Source organism: Callorhinus ursinus, unplaced genomic scaffold (genome assembly GCF_003265705.2).
Source record: "Callorhinus ursinus isolate GAN/ISIS: 27379988/994484 unplaced genomic scaffold, GSC_fseal_2.0 scaffold117, whole genome shotgun sequence".
Lineage (NCBI taxonomy): Eukaryota > Metazoa > Chordata > Mammalia > Carnivora > Otariidae > Callorhinus > Callorhinus ursinus.
Genome location: NW_027397179.1, coordinates 797921 through 825464, shown reverse-complemented (window position 1 = coordinate 825464; position 27544 = coordinate 797921). Strand labels below are relative to the sequence as shown.

Here is a 27544-nt window from a genome sequence, read left to right as displayed (position 1 = left end):
AGGTCATTTGCATCTTTTTTAGATATAATGCTATTGCACATTTAGAAGACTATGGTATGTTGCAAACATAACTTTCATATGCACTGGGGAACCAAACAATTCATTTGATTTGCTTCACTGCAATTTTCACTTTATTGCAGTGGTCTGAGGGTCTAAACCCTCAATACCTCCAAAGGTATGCCTATATCTGATAAGGGGTTAATATCCAAAATATATAAGGAATTCATCCAGCTCAATATCACAAAAACAAATAACCCAATTAAATATTGGGCAAAGGCCCTGAATAGAGATTTTTCCAAAGAAGACATGCCAACAGGCACATGAAAAGATGCTCAACATCACTAATCATCACTAATCAAGGAAATATAAATCTTCTTCAATATTCCCTTGGTGATTTGGGGTCTTTTCTGGTTCCTTACAAAGCTGGGGGCATCATGTTTCCTGACTTCATGCTATATTACAAAGCTGTGATCACCAAGACAGCATGGTATTGGCACAAAAACAGACACATAGATCAGTGGAACAGAATAGAGACTCCAGAAGTGGACCTTCAACTCTATAGTCAACTAATCTTTGACAAATCAGAAAAAAATATTGGAAAAAAAGACAGTCTCTTCAATAAATGGTGCCGGGAAAATTGGACAGCTACACACAGAAGAATGAAACTAGACCATTCTCTTACACCATACACAAAGATAAGCTTTAAATGGATGAAAGACCTCAGTGTCAGCAAGAATCCATCAAAATCCTAGAGGAGAACATAGGCAGTAACCTCTTTGATATCGGCCACAGCAACTTCTTTCAAGACACGTCTCCAGGGCGCCTGGGTGGCTCAGGTCATGATCCTGGAGTCCCAGGATCGAGTCCCATCTCTGGCTCCCTGCCCAGTGGGGAGTCTGCTTCTCCCTCTGACCCTCTTCCCTCTTGTGCTCTCTGTCTCTCATTCTCTCTCTCTCAAATAAATAAATAAAATCTTTAAAAAAAAAAAAAGAAGTCTCCAAAGGCAAGGGAAACAAAAGCAAAAATGAACCTTTGGCACTTCATCAAGATAAAAATCTTCTGCACAGCAAAGGAAACAGTCAACAAAACTAAGAGGCAACCCACAGAATGGGAGGAGATATTTGCAAATGACATTACAGATAAAGGGCTGGTATCCAAGATCTATAAAGAACTTCTCAAACTCAACACCCAAAAATCAAATAATCCAGTCAAAAAATGGGCAGAAAACATGAACAGACACTTCTCCAAAGAAGACATAGAAATGGCTAACAGACACATGAAAAATGTTCAACATCACTAGCCATCAGGGATATTCAAATCAAAACCACAATGAGATACCACCTTACACCAGTTAGAATGGCAAAAATTAACAAGGCAGGAAACGACAGATGTTGGCGGGGATGTGGAGAAAGGGGAACCCTCTTACACTGTTGGTGGGAATACAAGCTGATGCAGCCACTCTGGAAAACAGTGTGGAGGTTCCTCAAAAAGTTAAAAATAGAGCTACCCTATGACCCAGGAATTGCACTACTGGATATTTACCCCGAAGATACAGATGTAGTGAAAAGAAGGGGCACATGCACCCCAATGTTCATAGCAGCAATGTCCGCAATAGCCAAACTGTGGAAGGAGCCTAGATGCCCTTCAACAGACGAATGAATGAAGAAGATGTGGTCCATATATACAATGGAATATTACTCAGCATCAGAAAGGATGAATACCCACCATTCTCACCGACATGGATGGAACCGGAGGGGATCATGCTAAGTGAAATAAGTCAATCAGAGAAAGACAATTATCATATGGTTTCATTCATATATGGAACATAAGGAATAGCACAGAAGACCACAGGTGAAGGGAGAGAAAACTGAAGGGGGGGGAATCAGTGAGGAAGACAAACCATGAGAGACTATGGGCTCCAAGAAACAAACTGAGGCTTCCAGAGGGGAGGGGGTGGGGAGATGGGGTAGCTGGGTGATGGGTATTAAGGAGGGCACGTGTGTGAGCACTGGGTGTTATATGCAACTAATGAATTATTGAACACTACATCAAAAACTAATGATGTACTATATGGTGGCTAACTGAACATAATAAAAAATAACAATAATAAAATAAATAAAACAGGCTCCTGGGTGGCTCAGTTGGTTAAGCGACTGCCTTCCACTCAGGTCATGATCCTGGAGTCCCGGGATCGAGTCCCACATCGGGCTCCCTGCTGAGCAGGGAGTCTGCTTCTCCCTCTGACCCTCCCCCCTCTCATGCTCTCTCTCTCATTCTCTCTCTCAAATAAATAAATAAATAAAATCTTTATAAATAAATAAATAAATAAATAAATAAATAAAACAAATAACATGTTAGAAGCTTAAAAAAAGAATACAGAGTCCAAAATAAAAAAATAAAATAAAATTAATGTAAATAAAAATACATAAAGTATATATGTAAAATAAAAATTAAAAATAATAAAAGATAAAAGGAATTGGAAAATATGAGAAAATTAATGAAAAAATCATTAAAAATATAGAATAAAAGTGAAAAAATAAAATGTCTTTTAAAAAAGGAAATATAAATCAAAACCACAATGAGATATTACTTCAAACTTGGTAGGATGGCTATTATCAAAAATACAGGAGATGACAAGTATTGGCTAGGATGTAGAGAAAAGGGAAAACACTACTTGTGAGAATGTAAACTGGCACAGCCTCTGTGGAAAACAGCATAAAAATTTTTCAAAACATTAAAAATAGAACAATTACCCAATCTAGCAATTCCACTTCTGGGTATATATCCAAAGGAAATAAAGTCACTATCTCAAAGAGAAATCTGCACTCCCATGTTCATTGCAGCATTATACAGTAGCCAAGATATGGAAGCAACCTAAGTGTCCATGGACAGATGCATGGATAAAGAAAATGTGGTATATATGTACACAATAGAAGATTATTTAGTCTTACAACAGAAGGAAACCCTGCTATTTGCAACAACATGGATAAACCTGGAGGGCATTATGCTAAGTGAAAAAAACCGGGCACAGAGAGACATTATATGATCTCACTCATATGTGAAATCTAAAAAAAGAGAGAGAGAGAGAGAGAAAGAAAAAAAGAAAAAAAGTCAAACTCATAGTAACAGAAAGTAGAATAGAATGGTGATTACCAGATTACCAGAAGCTAGGGCAGGCATGGCGGGGGGGGGGGGGCGGGGGGGGGGAGGAGAGATATTGATCAAAAGGTACAAACTTTCAGTCATAAGATGAATAAATTCTAGAGACCTAGCGTACAGCATGGTCATTATAATGTACTGCATACTTGAAATTTGCTAACAGAGTAGATCTCAAGTGTTCTTAACATGCACACACACAAAGTGGTAATGGTGATTAATATGTTAATTAGATCATGGTAATTACTTCAAATATATACATTTATCAAAATCATCTACACCTTAAATATCACTTACATCTTAAATATGTACAATTTTTGTCAATTATACCTCAATAAAGCTGGAATAAAATAAAATAACATCTGTGATTCATAGTACATTTCTTTTGGATACCACTGAACTTAAACTAGAACTATACACTATATACGCTGTGATCACAGACCTGTGACGGGCTACCGGTAGGTACAAGACTCCCCCTCCTTGTGTTCATAAATTCAATTTGCTAATTGCAAGAATCAAATGGGTTAACATGTGCAAAGTGCATAGAAGGGGATATGGTTGGTACCTAGCAAGAACTATTATGTTAGCTATTATTATTGTTATAAGCATTTTTTGGTGTTATTAGTATTATTAACCAAAATTTCTAAAAAGACAGTTTAGCAGAAAAACACCTTTCGCAGAGAAATCAAGTAGACTAATGCTTGGCCCAGATTAAAAAATGCTCACAGCATTGTGCAAGACTGTTGAATCACAGATCTGTACTTCTGAAACAAATAAGGCAACATATTTTAAGAAAAAAGAAAAAGAAGAAGATAACAGGAAGGAAGAAAAGGGGAGTATGTCAGAGGGGGAGACGAACCATGAGAGATGATGGACTCTGAAAAACAAACTGAGGGTTCTAGAGGGGAGGGGGGGAGGGGGATGGGTTAGCCTGGTGATGGGTATTGAGGAGGGCACGTTCTGCATGGAGCACTGGGTGTTATGAACAAACAATGAATCATGGAACACTGCACCAAAAACTAATGATGTAATATATGGTGATTAACATAACAATAAAAAAATTTTAAAAAATGCTCACAGCACCAGTAAAAGATCAAATTGCAAAAAGCGGGGGCCCTCTGTAATCAGTTAGTCCAAGCAGGCCCCTGACTAGGGTGAGGCGAGTGAGGCATTTCCCGCGGTGCAAACTTTAAGGGGGCACTGAAAAACTCAGGACTCAGGAGAAATAGTATTCCAAGGTACTTGTTTTACTAAATCCAAATTAACACAAGTCCACAATGAACCAAATGTGAAAATCGTAAATAAAGACAGAGGCAGGATCACGGGCTTCTCACTTTGCCCCAGGCTTCATAGTGGCTCAGAAAGATACGCTGTGAACCGATCCCGCCTCTGTAGCCTCACGCTTGGCCCCACCCTCAGCCCAACTCACAGTCTCCCCATAAAGGGAGTGCAGTCCACACAGCGGGGGCCGTTGTGCCTGGAACAGCAGTGACGAAGGGCTTTTCGTTTTCTCACTCAATAGACCAACCACTAAGGAAGCATCCGCAGCCTGGGGGCATCCGGGCGTGCTGGGCCCCGGGGCCTGCCGGGAACTCCCAGGCTGCCCTGCGGCCCTTCCCGGGATGCTCTGCGGGCGGCGGCGGCGGCGGAGTCACAGCCAAAGCCAAGGCCGTTGCCACCTCCTCTGACAGCCCGCAGTGCTCGCCTGGCGGAAGCGCCACCATGGGCTTTTCATGGAATGACAACATCTCAAGCTGGAGTGCTTTGGGCTCCAGTGTCAGTAGCGACCTAGACATCCTGGTGATGGTTTTGTACTTCCTCTTGGTCCTGGGCATCAGGCTGTGGGTACGTCGGGGCTCGGAGGGGAGGGCAGGGCCCTGGACACCAGGCTGGGTTTGACCCGCTCCATGCCAGTCACCTGGTCCCCACCTCGCGTCCCACCCCACCCCAGGACCCTCCCATCCCTGTCCTGGCCTGTGCATAGCCCTCGAGGAGACCTCTCCCTTCTCCCTCTGCCCAGCTCCTCCCCTCCCTTCCAGCCAAGAGTAAATAAAGGCAGGTCCTCAGTAATGGAGCCATCCTCTACTAACCCCACGTTTCCTCCCCACCTCCCGAATAAACAAGCAGGCCCAAATCCCCCTGTGCCTGCTGCCTGGAACCTAAGAGGTGTTTGGCAAGCAGTCAGTGTTATGATCATCATGATGGTGGTGGTAATAATGACAGCTAATGCTGATTAGGACCTTGGGTGTGCCAGGTCTGTCCTGAGTGCTTTAAGTTCACCGCATCCTCACAACCGCACTGTGAACAATATACTGTCATTCCCTCCAGTTTCACGGTTGAAGAATCTGAGGTTCAAAGAGGTTCAGTAGCAACCAAGGAATGATTGTGTTCAGGTTCAACCCTAGAGTTGCCTGATCTGACTCATGAGCTTAACCCCTTTGCCTTGCTAGCAAAATCTCAAAGGTCACATGTAACTTAGGGCTCTAAGCATTCCCTCTAAATTTGAATGAAAAGTTGTTGTTGTTGTTTCTTCCTACAGGGTCTCTTAAGAGGCCGGAGACCATGTCTCCTTTACTGCCGTATGCCCACTAGAGCTTAGCATATAAGCACTCAGGTCTTTTAACCATACTACCCAAAGACAGGCCCTGCCTAGGAGGAGCCTGCCTGTGTTCCAGTTAAAGATCGGATGGATATGAAAGGTTTGGCTCTTGTCATGGTGTCACCCCTCGGGTAAGCTGTTAATGGTCAGAAGCTTCTGCCTGGCCTGCTTCACCAAGCAGGAGTGTCTGGTGACTGCCACCATTCACTAACCAGTGGGAAAGTCCTCATTCTGGGTGGCCCCCACCCAGCTGAAGCTTTTCATGCCCATGTGACCTTTACTTTGAGACATTTCACCAGATCACAAACAGGATCTTACTGTGCGGAGTCTGGCCTTTCAAAGTGCAATCATTGGACCCTCCGTTTGAGGGCTTACAGTAAGTCATTATGCTGTTAGTAAGCAGGTAGAGTACTGAAGTCAAGGTCTCCATCCTATTAAGAGAATTTTATACCAAAAGAGAAAATATAGGCCCTTTATTCCAAACATAAAGGAGAAATCCGGGGTATTTATCCAGCTCATTCAAACAAAAGATTTTTTAAAAATTGGCCTCAATTATGAGAAACATACTTCTAAGTGACCTATGGACACAGGGGCTCTGAGTAACAAGTACTTGTTTTGGGATCCTTCCCCTAGTGCTCGTATTGAATGAGGAAGCCCCCACCCAGCTTTCTTCCAGGCCTAGTTGGGGCCTAAGTCTGGTCAAGGTCAGAGGACTAGTGAGCCATCTGGTCATTTCCAAAAGAAACCTGCTGTTCCTTCTGTTCTTCTGGGAGCCATAAAACATGCACAGTTATCCAGAATGCTTCAGTCTTTTTCCTTCTTTATATTAGTATCTTTCCATTTGTTCTTTTTGAAAATCATATATTGTTTTTAGTTAGGAAAGTATTACATGCTCATTGTAAGAAGTAAAAAGATGCATACATAAGGAATATTACTATTCTTCCCCCATCCATGCCCATCCTTCTGAGGTAACCATGGGTCGTGTATCCTTCCTCCCCTTTCTCGGTGCGTATGCAAGCATGCGGATACATATGTAGAGTTTTTGTCTTTTGTCTTTACAGAGATGTGATCATATCATACACGTTACGCTGCAGCTCATTTTTTTCCCCACTTACTATATATGGAGAGAGTCCTATAGGTCAATAGATAGAGATTCAGCTTATGTTTTTATTAGCTGCCTAGTAGTCCTACAAACATGTGTACTCTTCACCTCTTCCATACTGAGACTTAGATTGTTGCCAGGTGTGGTTTTTGATGTATTGATGCTTTTAATCTGTGTAGCGTGGATTCCCGAAATTAGAACTGCTGGGTCAGAAGTATACATTTACCTGAAATTTAGTAGATGTTACTAAATGCCAACCCCCAAAGCTTATTGAGATTTACTTTACTTCTCTCAGAAGCAGGGTATGATCATGCTCTTTTCCCCCAAGATTTGCTTGTTACTGCTTGTGTGTGTGTGTATGTGTGTTGCCAGCCTGATGGGTGAATAGTGGTTTGTTGTTGTAGTTTTGATTTGCACTTCCTAGACTCCTAGTGAGGTTGAGCATCTTTTTATGAGTTTATTGTCCATGGATTTTCTTCTCCTGTGAGTAGCCAAGTTTATTTGTCATTTTGTATTTGGGTTGCTTGACTTTGCTTTTATCAACTTCTCCGTCATTTGACTTGCTCATATGTTTTCCCCAAGCTATCATTTGTCCAGACCAGTGTCAACTACTGATATTTGGGACCAGATAATTCATTGTGGGCGCCTGTCCTATATGTTACAGGATGCTTGGAAGTATCCCCGACCCCTGCCCATTCACAACCAAAAATGTCTCCAAACATTGCCAAACATTCCCTGGGTGGATGGGGCAAAAACCACCTCTGGTTGAGAACAGTGGTCTGAACTGTTAATGGTGTCTTTCTGTCATTTGAGCTTTTGTTAACTTTGAGGAAGCCAACTATCTCTCTTTTCCTTTGTATCTTGTAGATTTCCTGCCTTGCTTAGGAAATTTTTCTCCCATTCCAAGGTCATACAAATATTATCCTAAATTTTCTTCTAATATTTTATAGTTTTTTGTCATATTTAAATCTCTAGGACATCTGAAATTTATTTTTATATATGATGTGATGCATGAGTCTAGCTTTCTTTTCTTCCAGTTATTAAACCACCCTTTTCTCACTGAACTGATTGCCCACATTCGCACAGATGGGACTCCTTTCTGCAAGCATTCATCAATTCCTGTCTGCCGAGGCCCCAGGGAACTGGGAAATCTTAGTCCTTGCTGCTGGTGCCTTGGCTCTTACAGGATGGTCAAGGGGGAAAACTTACACTTTTTTTGGTTTGTTTTCTCTTTTATCAATGTCAGCCCAAAGATCTTTGAGAAAGTGTTGGCTGTATCTTCTTCCCCACCAACCTGGCTGCTGTGGTTATGTTATTTTTTTTTAAGATTTTTATTTATTTATTTGACAGAGGGATAGAGAGAGAGCACAAGTAGGCAGAATGGCAGGCAGAGGGAGAGGGAGAAGCAGGCTCTCCGCCGAGGAGGGAGCCAGACATGGGGCTCGATCCGAGGACCCTGGGATCATGACCTGAGCCAGAGGCAGCCACTTAATCGACCGAGCCACCCAGATGCCCCTGTGGTTGTGTTATTATTCCAGAAATAGAGCACGGAGGAAGGAAGAGGCAGGGACAGACACCTACGCCACCTTCTTCCCAGGATCTCCTCTTCTTACTGTCTGGTCCTCTCTTTCCATAAAGAGAGGATGCTTTTATTCATGGAAACTCCTTTTAAAAGTTTTACAGCTGATACCTTCCTTAGAAAAGTTCAACTCTGCACATAGCAAGCCCTTGATAAATATTTAGTGAATAGATGAAGTGAGACTAACTTAAAGCGTCTGATTTGGAGAGTTGTTTCTGTGGCTTAAGGCTTTATGATGCAAGGGGACCCCACTATAACGCAGATACCTCAGATGGCAGTTTTTAAGTTCACTCTTCCCACGGAAACACTGTCAACTAGCTGTCATCCTTAGGTTGTGCTGGTTCTACCCAATCCAGGAAATCCACAGGATTGTCTTTTCACCACATCGGAGTCTGGGAATCAGAGCTGGGAGCCTGAGTAAGAGGACGTGGATGTGTTGGAAGGACACCATAGTGATGGCAGAGTGACTCCTGTCCTGGGAGAAGCTAGGCACATGTTCAGATTTGCCATTCCTGACTGATCCAGACATTCGCTAACCACTTATCTCCCAGACTCTGCCGGAGACTATGGCACTGGTTAACTAGTTGGGAAAGACTAAAGCAATATTATTTTCCCAAGAGTGTAGAGAAATGGAAACGTCCATGCAGTCAGACCTGAAAGAGACTGTAGCCTCCAGCTAGGCAGCCATGAGCCTTTGTTGTAACTCAGTGGGTAGGGGCTTCTATTCCTAAAAAGGAAGAAGGGGAGAATGGATTTGGCGATCTCTGCTAAAAAGAAGTGAAGGTGATGGTTTGAGAGATTGGTGTCTTTGGAGCAGTTTGTTTCTTGTATTTCTTTGTTTTTAAGGCTATCCTGTCAGGCATTCGCAGGACAGTAGAAGACTTCTTCCTGGCTGGCCAAAATCTAGCATGGTGGCCGGTGAGTAAGCCTCAAGTGTGGCAATCTACGTTGGGGGGCCACACGTGAATTTCTCTGTTACTTTAATGTAGATGTCTCATACCCGAAATAATTTGAAGTTGCTCATTTGGGAGAGTCATTCCATTAGAGTTTGCATAACTCTGAAGGTTTCCATGTGATTCAGTTTAATTCACTAACCATTTATGAGGTACCTCGTATGTACAAAGCATTGTTCTAGGTTCCAGGATACAGGTTGGAAATAGACAGTCTTGCCCTCTGGAAACAAACACTCTGGAATGGGAGTTGGATGTGTATCCAGCAAATCATAGCACGTTTCAGTGCAGTACAGTGAGTCTCGTGGGAGGTGCTCAGGGCAGGTACGGATGAAAGGTAAACTCAGGCTTGCTAGGTGGCGATGGTGCAAGACAGGAAAGGCCTTACAGAGGTTGGGTTGTTCGAGCAGGATGTGGAGGTGGAGTGGGTGTTTGGCTGGTAGAGTGTGAGGGTATTCCAGGCAGAGGGAACAGCATATGCCAAAGCTTGGAGGTATGGAACTGCATGATGCTGGATGGAGGGAGGTGGAGTAGAAACATTTTTTGTCTTTTATGTATTAAATAATTTATTCATTTTTCTGAGTGATTCCATCCAAGAGGAGTGCCTCAAAAATCCCCCAGCAGCAGAGGCAGCTGCCTGTCCATGACCCCGTGCCCATGATGGAGTGGGTAGGGGTACCCCAGGGAGAAGGAGGATGTGGGTAACTAGCAGGGCCCAGAGTTGAGGACCCTAGTCAAGCCTGAGCTAGGGCTGTTTTATAGCTTATTATGTAAAAAAATGTGCCTGCATTTCCTACACAGGAGTGTAAGCTACATTTAGAGCATTATGTAAGAAGTGGGCCCTTACTCACTAATATTCTTCGCCCCCAAATGTTAACCAGTCTTATGGCAAAGATTTGGTTTTTCACACTGGGGTAACGCTTCAAAGAGAGAAGTCTTGTCTCAGGAGGAGAAGGTGCCTTTATTCAAAGGGACGAGGAAAGTACACTTATTAACTCTGATGGATCCAACAACCTGGCAGAAATAGCTTTGCCTCTTAGCTGGGAGATATGGGGAAAAGTGGTTTCCTGGTGTCAACTCTCTGAATTATACTTGAATCTTCTTTTTTTATTTATAAACCTGGTTTAGAAAGAGATTGAATGCAGCAAAGAAATATTTGCAATGGGCCTCCTCCCTTAGTTTATTTTTCTGTGGAGGATTCTAGCAACACAGTCTCTTCCTGGGCTGTATGGCCCCCAGTCTTTTGCCTCAGCCTCCCTTAGACCTGAAATCATGTTTTCTGTACCCAGAGAAACGGCAGTCTGCTTCCCACATTATCTTGTGTAACTGACGCTTGTAATGGTTTTCCAGGAGACACTAACATGCTTTGGCCTCCCGATGTTTATATATCTTATGATTTATTAATTTCTTTGCTGTGGCTTCTCTTTTCGTTGTTAGGATTATTGCTTAATGAGCAAAATATACTATGGTGTTATTAAGGGAAATTGAATTAGAAGAATGATTTTTGCCACTCTGGCTTTCTTTTTTGTTTTATATTCTTCTTCAATTAGCAGATATCTGATGGGTATCAATTGCTCTTGTCAAGGCCCGCCACATGACTTATCTTTTCTTTCTTTTTCTTTCTTTCCTTTTTTTTTTTTTTAACTGTACATGGCTTATTCTTGTGGCCAGTTCCCAGTCCTCATCTCAGCTGGTTTGGCAGTGGTGAAACTCTGAGACTCTCCGTCCTCCCTCCCTCCCTGTTTTGTCGCCTTTCCAGCTGCCTCCCCAACTGCTAATGGTCAGTCTCCCTGGCTGGCTCTCCCCCATCTCTCTTGCTTCTGAATGCTGGAGGTCCCCAGGGCTCACGCCTGACCACTTCTCTCCAATTACACTCACACACTTGGCAACTCCTCTAGCTCATGGCATTGAATACCAGTTACATGCTAACAAATCCCAGGTCCCTCCCATGAACTCGACTTGCTTGTGACTCCTGCACTATTCAGTACCTGCACTCAAGGAGTCTATCAGGTATCCCAAATTGAAGAAGTCCCAAAGGGAGCTTTGGACCTTCCTCCACAAATCTGCTCCTGCCACCATCTTCCCTGTCTCCCGAATAGCAAGTCCATCCTTCTGGTTGCTCGGGTTGACAAACATGGAGTCTTGTTAGACGCTTTAGTCTCTCTTATACCCAATATCCCATCCATCAGGAAATCCTATGACTCGATCTAAAAGATAAATTTCAAATCTGACCGCTTCCCATCAACTCTACCTCCAGGTCTGTGCTGCTGCTGTCTCTCACCTGGATTCATTGTAACAGCCTCTTGGACCTCCTCTTTCTACCTTGGCCCTTGTATATCCAATCACAGCAGAGCAGCTAAAAGGAGCCTATTAAAAGTCAAGCCAAACCATGTCACTTCTCTGCTTAAAACCCTCTTGGGGCTCCCATGTCACCCAGAAAGAAAGCCCCACTGCTTACAATGGCATATAGTAGGGCAAAGATGATCTGCACCTCGTTACCTCTCTGAGCTTGCCTCTCAGATGCCTGTCCCCAGCTCTATCCAGTGTCCTTGAACAACCCAGCTGTGCTTCTCCCTCAGGGCCTTTGCCCCTGCTGCTCTATTCAGCGGGAGCACTCTCCCCAGAATCCCCATGGCTTGCTCCCCACCTCTTCTGATCTTCCTCAGCTCTTCTCTCAGACAGTCTACCCTGACCACCCAATTTCCCAGTACTTCCTATCCACTTCCCCACCGTTTTTTTTTTTTTTTTAACTCTGTAGTACTTATCGCTGTCTATCATGCTATAAGATAATCCTTGGAGTGCTTGGGTGGTTCATTCGGTTAAGTGTCCAATTCTTGGTTTCAGCTCAGGTCATGCATGATCTCAGTGTTCTGGGATTGAGCCCTAAGTTGGGCTCCGCACTCAGCTTGAGATTCTTTTCCTTCCTCTCTCTCCTCTTCTTTCTCCCTCCACTATCTCCATCCCCCTCTGCTCCTCCCCCCCACTCAGGTGCATGTGCATGCTCTCTCTCTCAAATAAATAAATAAATAAATAGCTTTAAAATAATCCTCTAATTTATTTTGTTTATTCTCTTTTTCCCAAAAGAATGTTAGCTTCATGAGGGCAGGGATTTTTTTTTATTTTATTTATTTTTGAGAGAGAGAGAATGACAGAGAGAGAGAATGAGAGGAGTGAGGGTCAGAGGGAGAAGCAGACTCCCTGCCGAGCAGGGAGCCCGACCCGGGACTCGATCCTGGGACTCCAGGATCATGACCTGAGCCGAAGGCAGTCGCCCAACCAACTGAGCCACCCAGGCACCCTGAGGGCAGGGATTTTTGTCTACTTTACTCACTAGTGTATCCCTAATATCTAGAAAAGTGCCTGGACATAGTTGGCAATGAACATTTATTAGTAGTTATTGAATTAATGAATGGTGCCTTTTAAACCTACCTTTTAATTTAATCATGTGCTAGTATCTTCCGACATCTATAAAACATAGATAGGTGGATTTATTTTATACTTATATGCAGTTGCATAGTGTTACATCATATGAACATTCCATCATTTATACACCATCTTGTTGGGCAATTTAGATTGTATATAACTTTTCACTGTTATGGTAAATGTAGTGAACATTTTTTTTTTTAGATTTTATTTATTTATTTGAGAGAGAGAGAGGTAGCAAGAGAGAGCACAAACAGGGGGAAGAGGGAGAAGCAGGCTCCCCACTGAGCAGAGAGCCCGGCATGGGGCTTCAATCCCAGGACCCCAGGATCATGACCCAAGCCAAAGGCAGATGCTTAATGGCAGCTTAACCAACTGAGCCATCTAGGTGCCCCTGTAGTGAGCATTCTTAATAACAAAATAACTAGTATTACTTGAGTACTTATATGTGCCACTTCTAAGACTTTTTTTTTTTTTTGCCTTACAATTGTCGCTGTTAAGGTATTTGGTGTCTGTATGTTCTCAACTATGTCTTATTAGTGCATTTTACCTTTTACTTATTAAAAAAAAACCCTCTGTCTGTTTAATGCTTTTGGTCTTGAATGTTACTTTTTCTTATGTCAATATCGTCAATGCTGGGGTGTCTGTTTGTTTTTACCTAAAAGGTTTTGTTATTTGCGGCCTCTCTTGATAATTTGGTTTTAAATCTATCTCATGTCAACAGCATAATATTTGGATTTTGGTTTTGAACGGAGTGGCTATCTCTACTCAACCAAAAAGCATTATTGGTAAGGAGAGATTCTGCTCATTTAAATACCTCTAGGATTTTTTCTTTTGAAAGTAACAGATGTTGATTGTAAAAAACCCAAAAGTTACAGTCTAAGTATAGAACTTGAAATTTTCTTCTCATTCCATCTCTATAACCACAATTCCAGAAATATTTTGTTATATGTCTATATATATACATATATATAGCCAGAATCACTCCCATGCATATTTTCCACAAGTGTAAGATGCACACATAAAATTTTAATGAAATTATATTATACATACTGCTTACCTTATTGTTTAATGAAAAGTTCCTTTATTCTTTCTGTATGCTACATTGTATTTCTTTTTTTTTAAGATTTTATTTATTTATTTGTCAGAGAGAGAGCACAAGCAGGGGGGGTGGCAGGCAGAGGGAGAAGCAGGCTCCACACTGAGCAGGGAGCCCGATGCGGTACTCGATCCCAGGACCCTAGGATCATCATGACCTGAGCCGAAGGCAGACGCTTCACCACACCGACTGAGCCACCCAGGCATCCCGCTACATTGTATTTCATCATATTAATGTACCTTAGTATTCTAACCAGTCTCTTACAGCTAATCAGTTAAATTGTTGATATTTTTAAATTATTTGAAACAATGATGAAATCATACTCTGCTAATATTTCTGCAGTAGGGAACCGCCAGGAAGCCGTTGGGGCAGGTGAAGGGTGATTCCATAAGGATGGCCATCCTTCTCTTTTCCCTTTCTCCCTCCTCACTGGGCTTCTAATTTATGGTTAGGGTTTGGGTAGAAGAAACACAAAGGGGAATTCTGCCCAGAGAATGTCCCTTTTGAGAAAGTGGAAAATTCAGTTTAAGTTTACATTTGTGAAAATCATTTCTTGGAGTTGGACTCAGAGTTCTGATAGGTGATTGCCTTTTGATTTTCAGATAGGTGCTTCTCTTTTTGCCTCGAATATTGGCAGTAGCCACTTTATGGACCTGGCTGGAATAGGAGCAACTTCAGGGATTGCTGTTGGGGCCTTTGAGTGGAACGTGAGTAATACCTTGTACAACCACTAACCTCCCTCTTTACCATTGTCCAAATAAAACTCACAGACATAAAAACTTGCTTTCAACCTCCAGTAAATATTGAAGACTTCTGGAGAAGACATGGAAGAAAGGAAGCAAGTCTTTGATTTCTCAAAAAGCCTGTGTCAGTTTTTGTTCTTCTTAGTTATTAAAGTTAATGAAGGGACAGAGAATGTTTACATTCCAAGGGTCATAGCAACACAGTGAACAAAGAGCTATTAGGAGACTAATCAAGTATGGAAAAGAGAAAAGATCATATTAACATTTAAGTATATGTGTACATATACATTTGTGTTTAGATATACTTACAGATATATATGTATATACATGTGTACATATATGTATGTATATGCAGTATGTATTGAGAATAGGCTTAACTGAGCTCTTCAAGATATTCAGCTAATTATGGCAAAACTCCTAATTGACCTATTAAGAATACCAGGTTTCAACTATAAAACTTATGAATGGATTAGTTATTTAATCTGTGGGATATGTTTGTTGTAGGACATAGAATTTGTTCACTATATAAGTTCAATATAAGTGAATTTATAAGTCTTGGGTTTATTAATTTATCTCTATATAAGTCATGTGACTTTTCTGGATAAATCAGAAATTTCCCTACTTTCTGAGTCTCGTCTTTCTACAAAAATAAAGGATAATTCTAGCAGAGTCGATTTCAAACCTAGCAGGAAGCCCTGATTTTTACCACAATTTACCTCTCAGAATTTACTAGCATCTGCTTTATATATTCAGCTTACCTTACCCCTTCTTTGTAAGAAAGCCAGAGCCAAATTAATTACTTAATTTCAGTAACTTGTATGAAATTTTGGTAGAGCTTCTCCCCCATTTCTCTGAATGGTTTCTGATTTTTTTTCTTTTTTTTTTTAACTATCTTTATATAGATCAGCCACCTTTAGTCCTATTTGGAAGTAGGCAAGCAATAAATTAAAAATAAATCCCCTGAAAACTGGTTCAGTTAACCCCCCAAAATTAAGAATGACTCTTTCATAGGCAAAGATCAAGTGCCTTAAGTAGTTTGTTATACTGGAAGGTGTCCACTTGGGCTTTTGTTTGTAAGTTTCCCCAGTACTGATACATTTGTTAGTCTCAAAACAGATAGTCACCAAGATTGCATCTCATTTAAGAGCTTGGCCTAGATGAGACCCTGATGTAATTCTTCTTCTTGTTTTCAGGCTCCATTTCTGCTCTGTGTTCTTGGTTGGGTATTTTCTCCTATTTACATTAAAGCTGGGGTAAGTGTCCATTATCAGTTAATCTGTTCTCTATAACATTTTTTCTTACAAATACTGCATGTGTACATAAAAACATCCTGGAGGACAAGTTAAATTTCTCAGTCTTTTGATCCTTGTACTGACTTCCCTAAATCCTGAGAAATGCCTGAAATAACATCATTCTGCCTTGGGTACACAGATACCAGTAATTGCTCACTGCTACACTCCAGGCCTTATTCAAGGGTCCACTTTTTAGGGCTTTTATAGAAAACGTTTTAAAACTTTATCTAAAAATAAGACCCAAATAAATGAAGAGAACAAATATGTTAATGACTGGAAGACAATATCCTAAAAATGTTAGTTCTTTCCAAATTGGTCTGTACTTGGAATGAAATTCCAAACAAAATCCAAACAGAATTTTTTAGGAACTTGACATGATTCTAAAAGGTATGTAGGAGATAAGGGGATAAAAACATGTCAGTGTCCAGCTGAGAGAGACAGAGACCATCTAGGCTGCATATCTGTGAAGACATGTGGACTGACATCATCAACATGGTGGAATAAGAGCTTTCTACTGTCTTCCCTCAAAGAACACCAATTTAGACAATCACCCATAGATAAGAGGGCCTTTGTAGAAGTCCAGAAATGCACTGGAGAAGTTCTAGCACACTGCTGGAGAAAAAGAAAATCCAAGATTAGACGTATTAAAGAAAGTGAGAGGAACAATTTCAGTGTACCTATGTCACCCCTCCCCCAAGGTGACACAGCTTACTGCCAAGAGAGACCTTCTCAGCCTGAGATTTCTCCCACAGGGGAAATTGAGAGCATGGGAGTAAATGTCCAGGTATCCAGGTGTGCAGGAGTCTGCAAAGAAGACCCACTTCTTTCTCACCCCATCCAGAATATAGAAGTGTGCTACACATCTGGGGGAGTAGGGTAGGAAGTGGCTGAGAGAACAGCAGCCAGGGCTCTCAGATGGCATCAGAGGAACACAGATCCTACTGACCACTTTGCAGACTTATCAGGAAGGCTGCCAGTGAGCTACTGGGGTCTCCTCACCTACAGATCCCCCCAGTTAGCCCAAGGGCACCCTGACATGCCACACACGTCACCCACCTACACCTCCATCCTGTGACCAGCTCCTTTTGTGCACCCCTGATGGTGGAAAGAACAAGTCTTTTTTTGCAGAAAGTTAGCATTCACAGAAAACCGGACTGTGTGGAATTGGGAGAAAGCACACAAACTTGAGCATTCGGCATTGCCCTGGGGAAAGCAAGCAAAGGAGAGGCTGTCAGAACTTGGGCTGGCTTTGCAGGATCAAGAGAAGATATATAAACTTAAAATTGCTCCCCCCCCAAAAGAAGCAAGAAGTGTGGAACAGGTATATCCACAGAAAAGGTCTGAGAAAGCTTCAGAATTTCTAGCAAGGCTTACAGAAGGTATTTCTCTCCAAAACCAGTCAGTAAAGTCGAGGAGGTGACTGCTTCCTCAAATGCAAAGACAGTACTACAAAATTTGAGGAACATGAAAAATCAAGGAAACATGGCACCACCAGAGGAATACAGTTTTCCAGTAACCAACTCTAAAGGAACAGAGATCTGAAATCTGTTTAACAAATAATGCAAAATAGTTGTTTGAAGGAAGCTTGATGACTACAAGAAAACACAGAAAGACAATAAAATAAGGAAAACAATATGAGACGGAAATGAGAAGTTTAACAGAGAGATAGAAATCATGAAAATAAACAAATTCTGGGGTGGGAGAATACAATGGATAAAATGAAAAGTGCAATACAGAGCATAAGGAGCAGACTGGATCAAGCAGAAGAATCTATGAAGTAGAAGACAGGTCATTTGAAATTATTCAGTCAAGGGGGCAATGAAAAAGAGTTAGGAAAGCCTATGAGACTATGGGATACCATTAAGAGAAATAACCCACACATTATAGGGCTCCCAGAAGAAGAGAGGAGAAAGGGACAGAAAGCTTATTTAAAGAAATAACTTCATTTTAGAAGTTATCAGGGGAGAGATTTAGATATCCAAGATCATGAAGATCATAAGTCCCCCCAATTTCAACCCAAAACTATATTCTCCCAAAACACATTTTAATAAAATTGTCTAAAATCAAAGAGAAAAAATTAAAAACAACAAGAGAAAAAATCCTCACATACAAGGGAACCCCCCATAATGCTATTAGCAGATTTCTTAGCAGGAGCCTTGCAGACCAGGAGAGAGTGGTATGATATATTCAAAGTGATAAAAAAAAAAAAACTACCAACCAGGTATACCTTATGTGATAAAGTTGTCCTTCAGAAATGAAGGAGAAATAAAGACCTTTCCAAACAAACAATAGCTGATGGAGTTCATCACCACCAAAGCTGTCTTACAAAAAATGCTGAAAGGAGTTCTTCAAGCTGAAATGGAAGGGTGCTAATTAGTAACATGAAAATATGAAAATAAACAATACCCTGATAAAGGTAAGTATATAGTCAATTTCAGAGTAGTAAATATTGTAAAATGATGGTATGTTAATCACTTAACTCCAGCTTAAAGGTTAAAATACAAAAGTATTAAAAATAACTATAGCTACAATTATTTGTTGATAGATACATAAGATAAAAAGTAAATTGTGACATCAAAAACATAAACTGTTTGGGGCGGGGAGTAAAAGGGTACAGTTTTTGTATGTGATCAAAGTTAACACCTTAAAATAGACTGTTACATCTATGAGAAGTTTTATGTAAACCCCATGGTAACCAAAAAGCAAAAAGTTACAAAAGATAAACAGGAAATGAAGGCATACTGCTAAGGAAAATCATCAGTTCACAAAGGAAGACAGCAAGAGAGGAAGAAAGTAAGGGAATTACAAAACTACCAGAAAACAATAAGATGGCATTAGTAAGCCCTTATGTGTCAATAATTACTTTAAATATAAATGAATTAAATTCTTCAATCAAAAGGCATAGGGTGGCTAAATGGAATTGAAAATTAACATGGTGACTATCATTGACAATACCATATTATATACTTAAAAATTGCTAAGAGAGTAAATCTTGACAGTTCTCAGTATTAAAAAAAAAAGATAATGACATGAGGTGTTGGATATATTAACTAACCTTACTGTGATAATCATTTCACGAGTATATGTATATCAAATCGTGTTGTACACCTTAAATTTACACAGTGTTATATGTCATTATATATCCATAAAGCTGGAAAAAAGAAATAAAATGTATGCAAAAATGCAGACGCATAAGAATAGCAAAGATACTCCTATCAAAGAAAAATAAGGATTGCCTTACCAAATATCAAGACTTACTATAAAGCTATAGTAATTAAGACAGTATGATATTGATAAAAGGATAAAAACATTAAGTGAAAGAGGAAAATAACCCAGGAAGTCTCATATATATGGACATTTGATTTATGACATCAGTGGTACTGCAGATCACTGAGGAAAGGAGGGTCGATTGACTATCATATGAAAAAAATCAAACTGGATGCCTATTCTACACAAAAATAATTTTAGATTGATTAAAGACTTAAATAGGAAAGGTAAAAGATTTTAAACTTCATAAGGAAGTATAGGATGTCTTTATGTCTTTGAGATAGAGAAAGATTTTAAAGTGAGCTGGAAAAAGCTTAAATCTCTGGCTGACCACCAATGTATGCATGCATGCATGAGAACCCAGGGAACCAAAAAAAGACAGAAACTTGAGGGAGCTCTACCCTGCAGAGATAGAGCTGCACCTGTGAGATCTGTGACTTTATAGTGCCTAGGATTGAGTACATTCCCCAGCCCACACAATGTAGGCAGTGGATAGCAGAAGTCTTGCTCATAACAGAGGACTGACAAAACAACAGGAAATTTATGTGGGAACTCTAAAAACAAAGGTACCAAAGAGAGGATTAACCTCCAAATCTGCATATAAATTCTGCACAAAACCCTGACTGACTGCCAGACTACTCAAGTGCAGGGAAAATCTCCAGACCAGGCTAAATTAGCAGCAGCTAAAAGCTTAAGGAAAAAAAAAAAACCAAGCAGAGACATCAGCTGCTACACACTGCAGGATGGGGGTGGGAGGTGGGATGGCATGAAAGATGTTGCAGTTTGAATCCAGGCAGATTAATTGCCTACAAAAACAAGAAACAGCAATCCTCAGAACAAAACAGATTCTAGAATGCAATATCATATGATTGATGATGGCCAGTCTGCAACCAAGAATAATTAGACATACAAAGAAATGGAATTATAAATGTGACCCAGACTTCAAGAGAAAAAGCAATAAATAGAAACTGACTCTGACCAGGCCCAGATGTTGATTTAACAAAGACTTCAAACCTACAATTATAAATACGTTCAAAGAAGTAAAAGAAAGTGTGATATCAATAAATAAGCAAATAGGGCCTCTCAACAGAGAAATTGAAACTATAGAAAAGAACCAAATGGAAATTCTAGAGTTGAAAAGCACAGTAGCTGAAATGAAAAATTCACAAGAGGAGCTCAACAGCACAAACAAGATGGCAAATGAGAGAAATCAGTGAACTTGAGGAAAATAGGAATTACCCAGGAGAAAGAACAGAAGGGAAAATATTTGAAGAAAAAGGAAGAAAACCACAGAGACCTATGATAAAATATCAAACAGTCCAACATGCATGTACTTGGTATCCCAGAAAGAAAAGAGAGAGAAAGAGGCAGGAAAAAAAATTTTTTAAGAAATAATAACTGAAAATATTCTAAGTTTGGAATTTACTGATATAAAAAGCTTAACAAACACCAATAAACACACAAAAAGCTACACTTAGGTTTACATCATAGTCAGACTTCAAAAGAAGAAATTTTGAAAGAAGCAAAAGAAAAAGAACACATTACGTGCAGGGGAGAAATGGTACAGTTAATGGATAAGATATAAATGGAAGATATAATGGAAGCCAGGAAATATTTGAATGACATATTCAAATGCTGAAAGGAAGAAAAATCTGTCAACCAAGAATTCCATATCCAGCAAAAGTACTCTTCAAAAATGTAGATGAAGATGGAACTGGAGGTTGTTAAGCTGAGTGAAATAAGTCAATCAAAGAAAGACATGTATCATATGACCTTACTGATATGAGGAATTCTTAATCTCAGGAAACAAACTGAGGGTTGCTGGAGTGGTGGGGGGTGGGAGGGATGGGGTGGCTGGGTGATAGACATTGGGGAGGGTATGTGCTATGGTGAGCGCTGTGAATTGTGCAAGACTATTGAATCACAGATCTGTATCTCTGAAACAAATAATGCAATATATGTTAAGAAAAAAAAAGAAGATAGCAGGAGGGGAAGAATGAAGGGGGGTAAATCAGAGGGGGAGACGAACCATGAGAGATGATGGACTCTGAAAAACAAACTGAGGGTTCTAGAGGGGAGGGGGGTGGGGGGATGGGTTAGCCTGGTGGTGGGTATTAAAGAGGGCACACTCTGCATGGAGCACTGGGTGTTATACACAAACATTGAATCATGGAACACTACATCAAAAACTAATGATGTAATGTATGGTGATTAACATAATAATAAAAAATTTTTTTAAATGTAGATGAAATGTATATAAATAGCAAATCATTATTTGTACACCTAAAACTAATATTTATATGTCAATTTCACCTTAATTTTTAAAAACTTAGTGCCAAAAAAAAAAGAGGGTGACTAAGTAGGGAAAGATTTCTCAACTAGGACACAAAAAGCATAAACCACACACAGAGGAAGAAATTGATGTGTAGGACTTCAAAATAAAATTTTAAACTTTGACTCTTTGAAAGATATTTTTAAGAAAATGAAAAGTCAAGCTAGAGATTGGGGGAAATATTTTTAGAACATATTTACAATAAAAGACTTATATCCACAATATGTATTTTGTCTGTAAAAAACAAAAAAACTTAAAACTTAGTAAAAAAAATTTTTGAATAGCTGTTTCACCAAAGAAAATAGACAAATGGCAAATAATCACATGAAAAGATGCTCACTACAAGTGATCATTAGGAAAACGCTACGTAGGATAAGAGACCGCTGTACCAGAATGCCTAAGAGGAGAAAGACTGACACTAACAAGAGCTGGAAAGGGTGTGGGGCAGCTGGGACTCATACATTTCTCGAGGAAATGCAGAATGGCACAGCCACGTCTGGGAGGACAGTTTGGCAGTTTCCTCACAAATTAAACCTGACCACCCAGCCAGTATTTCCCAAGATCTAGAGCTTTATGTACCCCAGAGAAATGAAAACACATGTCCACACACAAATCTGTACGTGAAGCTTCATAGCAGTTATGTTCCTACTAGCCAAATCTAGAAATAATCTAGATTGCTGCAGGAGAGTGGACACATAGCACGCAACATGGTATATATACCAAGCAGCACTAAAAAGGCATTCTGCAGCCATGTGGCTGAGTCTCAAGAACATCAGGCCAGGGAAAGAAGCAGGACATTAAAAAGTACATAGTATATGATTTTGTTTATTTAAAATTCTAGAAAAAGCAAATCAGTGGGGACAGCTGATACTGGGTGGGGTGGAGGCCTTGATTGCAAATCCTAGGGGGCTCTGGGGGGGGTGTTAAGAATGCTTAATATTTCGAGTATGGTGGTGATTACATAACTGTGTACATTTTCCCAAACTCATCAAACTTTACGCTTAAAATGGGAGAATTTCACTGAATAGAGCTATGCGAAGACCCAGCAATTGCACTACCAGGTATTTACCCAAAGGATACAAACATGATCTGAAGGGGCACCTACATCCCAATGTTTATAACAGCAATGTCCACAATAGCCAAACTATGGAAAGAGCCCAGATGTCCATCAACAGATGAATGGATAAAGAAGATGTGGTATGTATACACAAAGGAATATTCCTCAGCCATCAAAAAGGATGAAATCTTACCATTTACATCGACGTGGATGGAACTGGAGGGTATAATGCTGAGTGAAATAAGTTAATCAGAGAAAGACAATTATATGGTTTCATTCATATGTGGAATTTAAGGAACAAAACAGGATCGTAGGGGAAGGGAGGAAAAAATAAAATAAGATGAAATCAGAGGGGGAAACAAACCATGGGAGACTCTTAACTATAGGAAACAAACTGAGGGTTGTTGGAGGGGAGGTGGGGAAGGACAGGGATAATTGGGTGATGGGCATTAAGGAGGGCATGTGATGTAATGAGGACTGGGTGTTAAATGTAACTGATGAATTACTGAGCCTTACATCTGAAGCTAAAGATACACTAAAAGTTAACTAATTTAAATAAAATAAGTTAAAACAAGTTGAAAAAAATTTTTTTTTGTTACAGGTTTTATTTATTTATTTGAGAGAGACAGAATGAGGGAGAGAAAGTGCACGAGAAGGGGTAGGGTCAGAGGGAGAAGCAGATCCCCACTGAGCAGGGAGCCTGATGTGGGACTCGATCCCGGGACTCCAGGATCATGACCTGAGCCGAAGGCAGTTGCTTAACCAACTGAGCCACCCAGGCGCCCCAAGTTGAAAATTTTTAAATATTTGTAGAGAGGCATTAAAAATGTGGAAGGCTTACTTGCCCTACAGCCTAGCATCTGCAGTGGTGAAGCCATAAGCCCAGGAAAATTACCTCAGATTGGGACTGCATATTGGGATAAGGTCTTTAAAGAAGTAATTAAGTTAAAATCAGATCATTAGGGTGGTCTCTAATCTAGTAAGACCTTATAAGAGGAGAACATTTGGACAGAGACATACAGAGGAAAGAGGAAAGGAAGACACAAGGAGATGACGGCCACCAACAAGCCAAGGACAGAGGCCTGGAATGGCCCCCCTCCCTCACAGGCCCCAGAAGGAACGAAGCCTGCTGACACCTTGAACTTCCAGCCTCCAGAACTGTGAGACAGTAACATTTCTACTGCTTAAGCCCTCGGTCGGCCACACTCTGGGACAGCAGCTCTGGCAAACGAATTCAAGCCGCAAGTGTAAAACAGCTTAGAACATCACTGAGAAAGAGCCATATTTGGCAGTGTATGATTAAGAACCAAACAGAAGGTGAATATATTAAAGTCCTAGGTGTTTAGGAGAGGACACGTGGTCCCTGTGAAGTCCGCAGGTAAGTTTTCATAAAGCAGATGGAATTTGAGGTAGAACTTAAAATAGACATGTGAGCAGGTGAACATGAGGATACTCAGGACAGGCGGTGGAACAGTATACATTTAACTATTATTCATTCACCTACCATGAGCCAGGCACTGTGCCTGGGTCCAGGAATCTAATGAACAAAGAGGCACACTCCCTGACATGGGGTGCCCACAGCCCGAGACAATGGAAGTCAAAGTGAACAGGATTGGGCGGAGCAAGATGGCGGAGGACTAGGAGACCTGGATTTCGTCTGGTCTCAGGAATTCAGCTGAATAGGGATCAAACCATTCTGAACACCTACGAAATCAACAGGAGATCAAAGATAAGAAGAGTAACAACTCTCTGAACAGATAAGCGATCACTTTGTGGAAGGTAGGACGTGCAAAGTGAATCCGAGGCGATATTCGGGAGGATAGACGGCGGGGGAGGGGGCCTCTGTCGGCAGCTTCTGGCAAGTGATAGAGCTGCGGAGCACAAAATCGGAACTTTTAGGAGCCGGCTCCGCTGAGGGACGTCGCTCCAGTGGCTAAGCGGGGGGTGGAACCCTCACGGGACAGTGTGGTCTCAGGACCCTCGGGGTCACAGGAAGACCGGGGGTGCCTGAGTGCGGCAGAGCTCCCAGGTATCGGAGCGGGGAAGCCGGCTGCAGAGACGGAGCCAAGGCGCAGGCTCTCAGCTCGGGGTTGCCATAAACTGTGATCCGCGGCCCAGTCGGGCCACTGCTCCTCCAGCAGGGACCCAACAAGCGGCAGAGCCGGGGAGACTCTCCTTCCTCCCCTGGGAGGAGCGGCACGGGAGCGCACCGCAGGGATCTGCTGGGTTTGGAGACTCCACACGGGGTCGGGTGCCAGGCATAGAAACGCTCGATCACAGGCCGGGTGAGCACAGAGTGCGGCCGGAGACCGGGGACAAGGGAGTGACTGCTTTTCTCTGGGGGTGCACTGAGGAGCGGGGCCCTGAGTTCTCAGCTCCTCCGGGCGGAGATTGGGAGGCCACCATTTTCGCCCTGTCCTCCAAAGCTGTACGGAGAGCTTGCAGGGAACAAAAGCTCCTGAGAGCAAACCCGAGCAGCTTGCTTAGCCTGGACGGACAAGGGCGGGGCAATACCACCTCCGGCAAAGACATATGGGAACCACAGCAACAGGCCCCTCCCCCAGAAGATCAGCACGAACAGCCAGCAAGCGAAGACCAAGGGGAATACTGCACATAGAATTCATGGCTTTTTTACCATAATTCATTAGTTTTTCAAAGTGAATTTTTTAACTGTTTTTTTTTAATTTTTCTTTTTCCCTTTTTCAAACAACATTTTATCAATCCCTTTTTTAAAAAAATATTTTTTATTTTTCATTTTTAGAGTAATATTTTTATCCCTTCAGAGTAGTTACCCTTATTTTTGGCATATATATATAAGTTGTTCTCTCTTTAAAATTTTGAGATACAATTTCTTCTAACAGATCAAAATATACCCTAAATCACTAGTGTATGGCGTTGTTCTATTCTTCTGCCTGATCACATTCTCTCCCTTTTTTTTTCTTTTTCTTTTTAAATCTTCTTCTTTCTTTTTAAAAACAACTTATTATCTTATCAATTCCTTTTATAAAATCTTTTATAATTTTCATCTTTACAGTCATCTGCCATCCCTTCATTGTATCAACCCTTATTTTGTACATATATAAGTCTTTCTTCCTTTAAAATTTGAGCAGGCACTTTCTTCTAACAGACCAAAATATGCCCAAAAGCTAGTGTGTGGCACTGATCTATGCACTAGCCTGATCATATTTGATCATATTCTGTTTTTTTTTTTTTTTTCTTCTGTTTTTGTTTGTTTTTATCTTTTTCCTTTTTTTTTCTTCTCTTCTTTCTTTCCCTTTCTTGTCCCCTGGTTTCAGGTCTTTTCTGATTTGTATAGAGTATAGTTGCTGGAGACGTTGTTAACCTGTTAGCATTCTGTTCTCTCATTCATCTATTCTCCTCTGCACAAAATGACAAGATGAAAAAAATCACCTCAGCAAAAAGAACAACAGGTAGTACCATCTGCCAGGGACCTACTCAATACTGACATTAGTACGATGTCAGACCTAGAGTTCAGAATCATGACTTTAAAGATACTAGCTGGGCTTGAAAAAAGCATGGAAGTTATTAGAGAAACCCTTTCTGGAGAAATAAAAGAACTAAAATCTAACCAAGTCGAAATCAAAAAGGCTATTAATAAGGTACAATCAAAAATGGGGGCACTAACTGCTAGGATAAATGAGGCAGAAGAAAGAATCAGCGATATAGAAGACCAAATGATGGAAAATAAAGAGGCTGAGAAAAAGAGAGATAAACAACTACAGGATCACAAGGGCAGAATTCGAGAGATAAGCGATACAATAAGACGAAACAACATTAGAATAATTGGGATCCCAGAAGAAGAAGAAAGAGAAAGAGGGCAGAAGGTATATTGGAGCAAATAATAGCAGAGAACTTCCCTAATGTGGGGAAGGAAACAGGCCTCAAAATCCAGGAGGCACAGAGAACCCCTCTCAAAATCAATAAAAATAGGTCAACACCTCGACATCTAGTAGTAAAACTTACGAGTCTCAGAGACAAAGAGAAAATCCTGAAAGCAGCTCGGGAGAAGAGATATGTAACCTACAATGATAGAAACATTAGATTGGCAACAGACCTATCCACAGAGACCTGGCAGGCCAGAAAGGACTGGCATGATATCTTCAGAGCACTAAACGAGAAAAATATGCAGCCAAGAATACTATATCCAGCTAGGCTATCATTGAAAATAGAAGGAGAGATAAAAAACTTCCAGGACAAACAAAAACTAAAGGAATTTGTGAACACAAAACCAGCCCTACAAGAAATATTGAAAGAGGTCCTCTAAGCAAAAAGAGAGCCTAAAAGCAGCATAGATCAGAAAGGAACACAGACAATATACAGTAACAGTCACTTTACAGGCAATACAATGGCACTAAATTCATACCTTTCAATAGTTACCCTGAATATAAATGGGCTCAATGCCCCAATCAAAAGACACAGGCTATCAGATTGGATTAAAAAACAAGACCCATCCATATGCTGTCTGCAAGAGACTCATTTTAGACCCAAAGACACCCCCACATTGAAAGTGAGGTGGTGGAAAACCATTTACCATGCTCATGGACACCAAAAGAAAGCTGGGGTGGCAATCCTTATATCAGACGAATTAGATTTTAAAACAAAGACTGTAATAAGAGATGAAGAAGGACACTATATCCTACTTAAAGGGTCTATCCAACAAGAAGATCTAACAATTGTAAATATCTATGCCCCTAACATGGGAGCAGCCAATTATATAAGGCAATTAATAACAAAAGCAAAGAAACACATTGACAACAATACAATAATAGTGGGGGACTTTAACACCCCCCTCACTGAAATGGACAGATCATCTAAGCAAAAGATCAAGAAGGAAATAAAGACTTTAAATGAAACACTGGACCAAATGGACTTTACAGACATATTCAGAACATTCCATCCCAAAGCAACAGAATACACATTCTTC

General features: G+C 40.9%; 1 protein-coding gene across 1 annotated transcript in view; it reads left to right on the top strand.

Moving 5' to 3' along the window:
• The first annotated feature begins 4812 nt into the window (after nt 1-4812).
• Nucleotides 4813-27544, top strand: part of LOC112812516 (sodium/glucose cotransporter 1-like) — a 65552-nt gene continuing 42820 nt past the window's right edge. The window contains 4 exon segments of the mRNA XM_025857314.2: nt 4813-5001; nt 9283-9354; nt 14511-14615; nt 15845-15904. Of these exon segments, the coding sequence (XP_025713099.2) occupies nt 4879-5001; nt 9283-9354; nt 14511-14615; nt 15845-15904 (360 nt within the window). The 5' untranslated portion in view covers nt 4813-4878.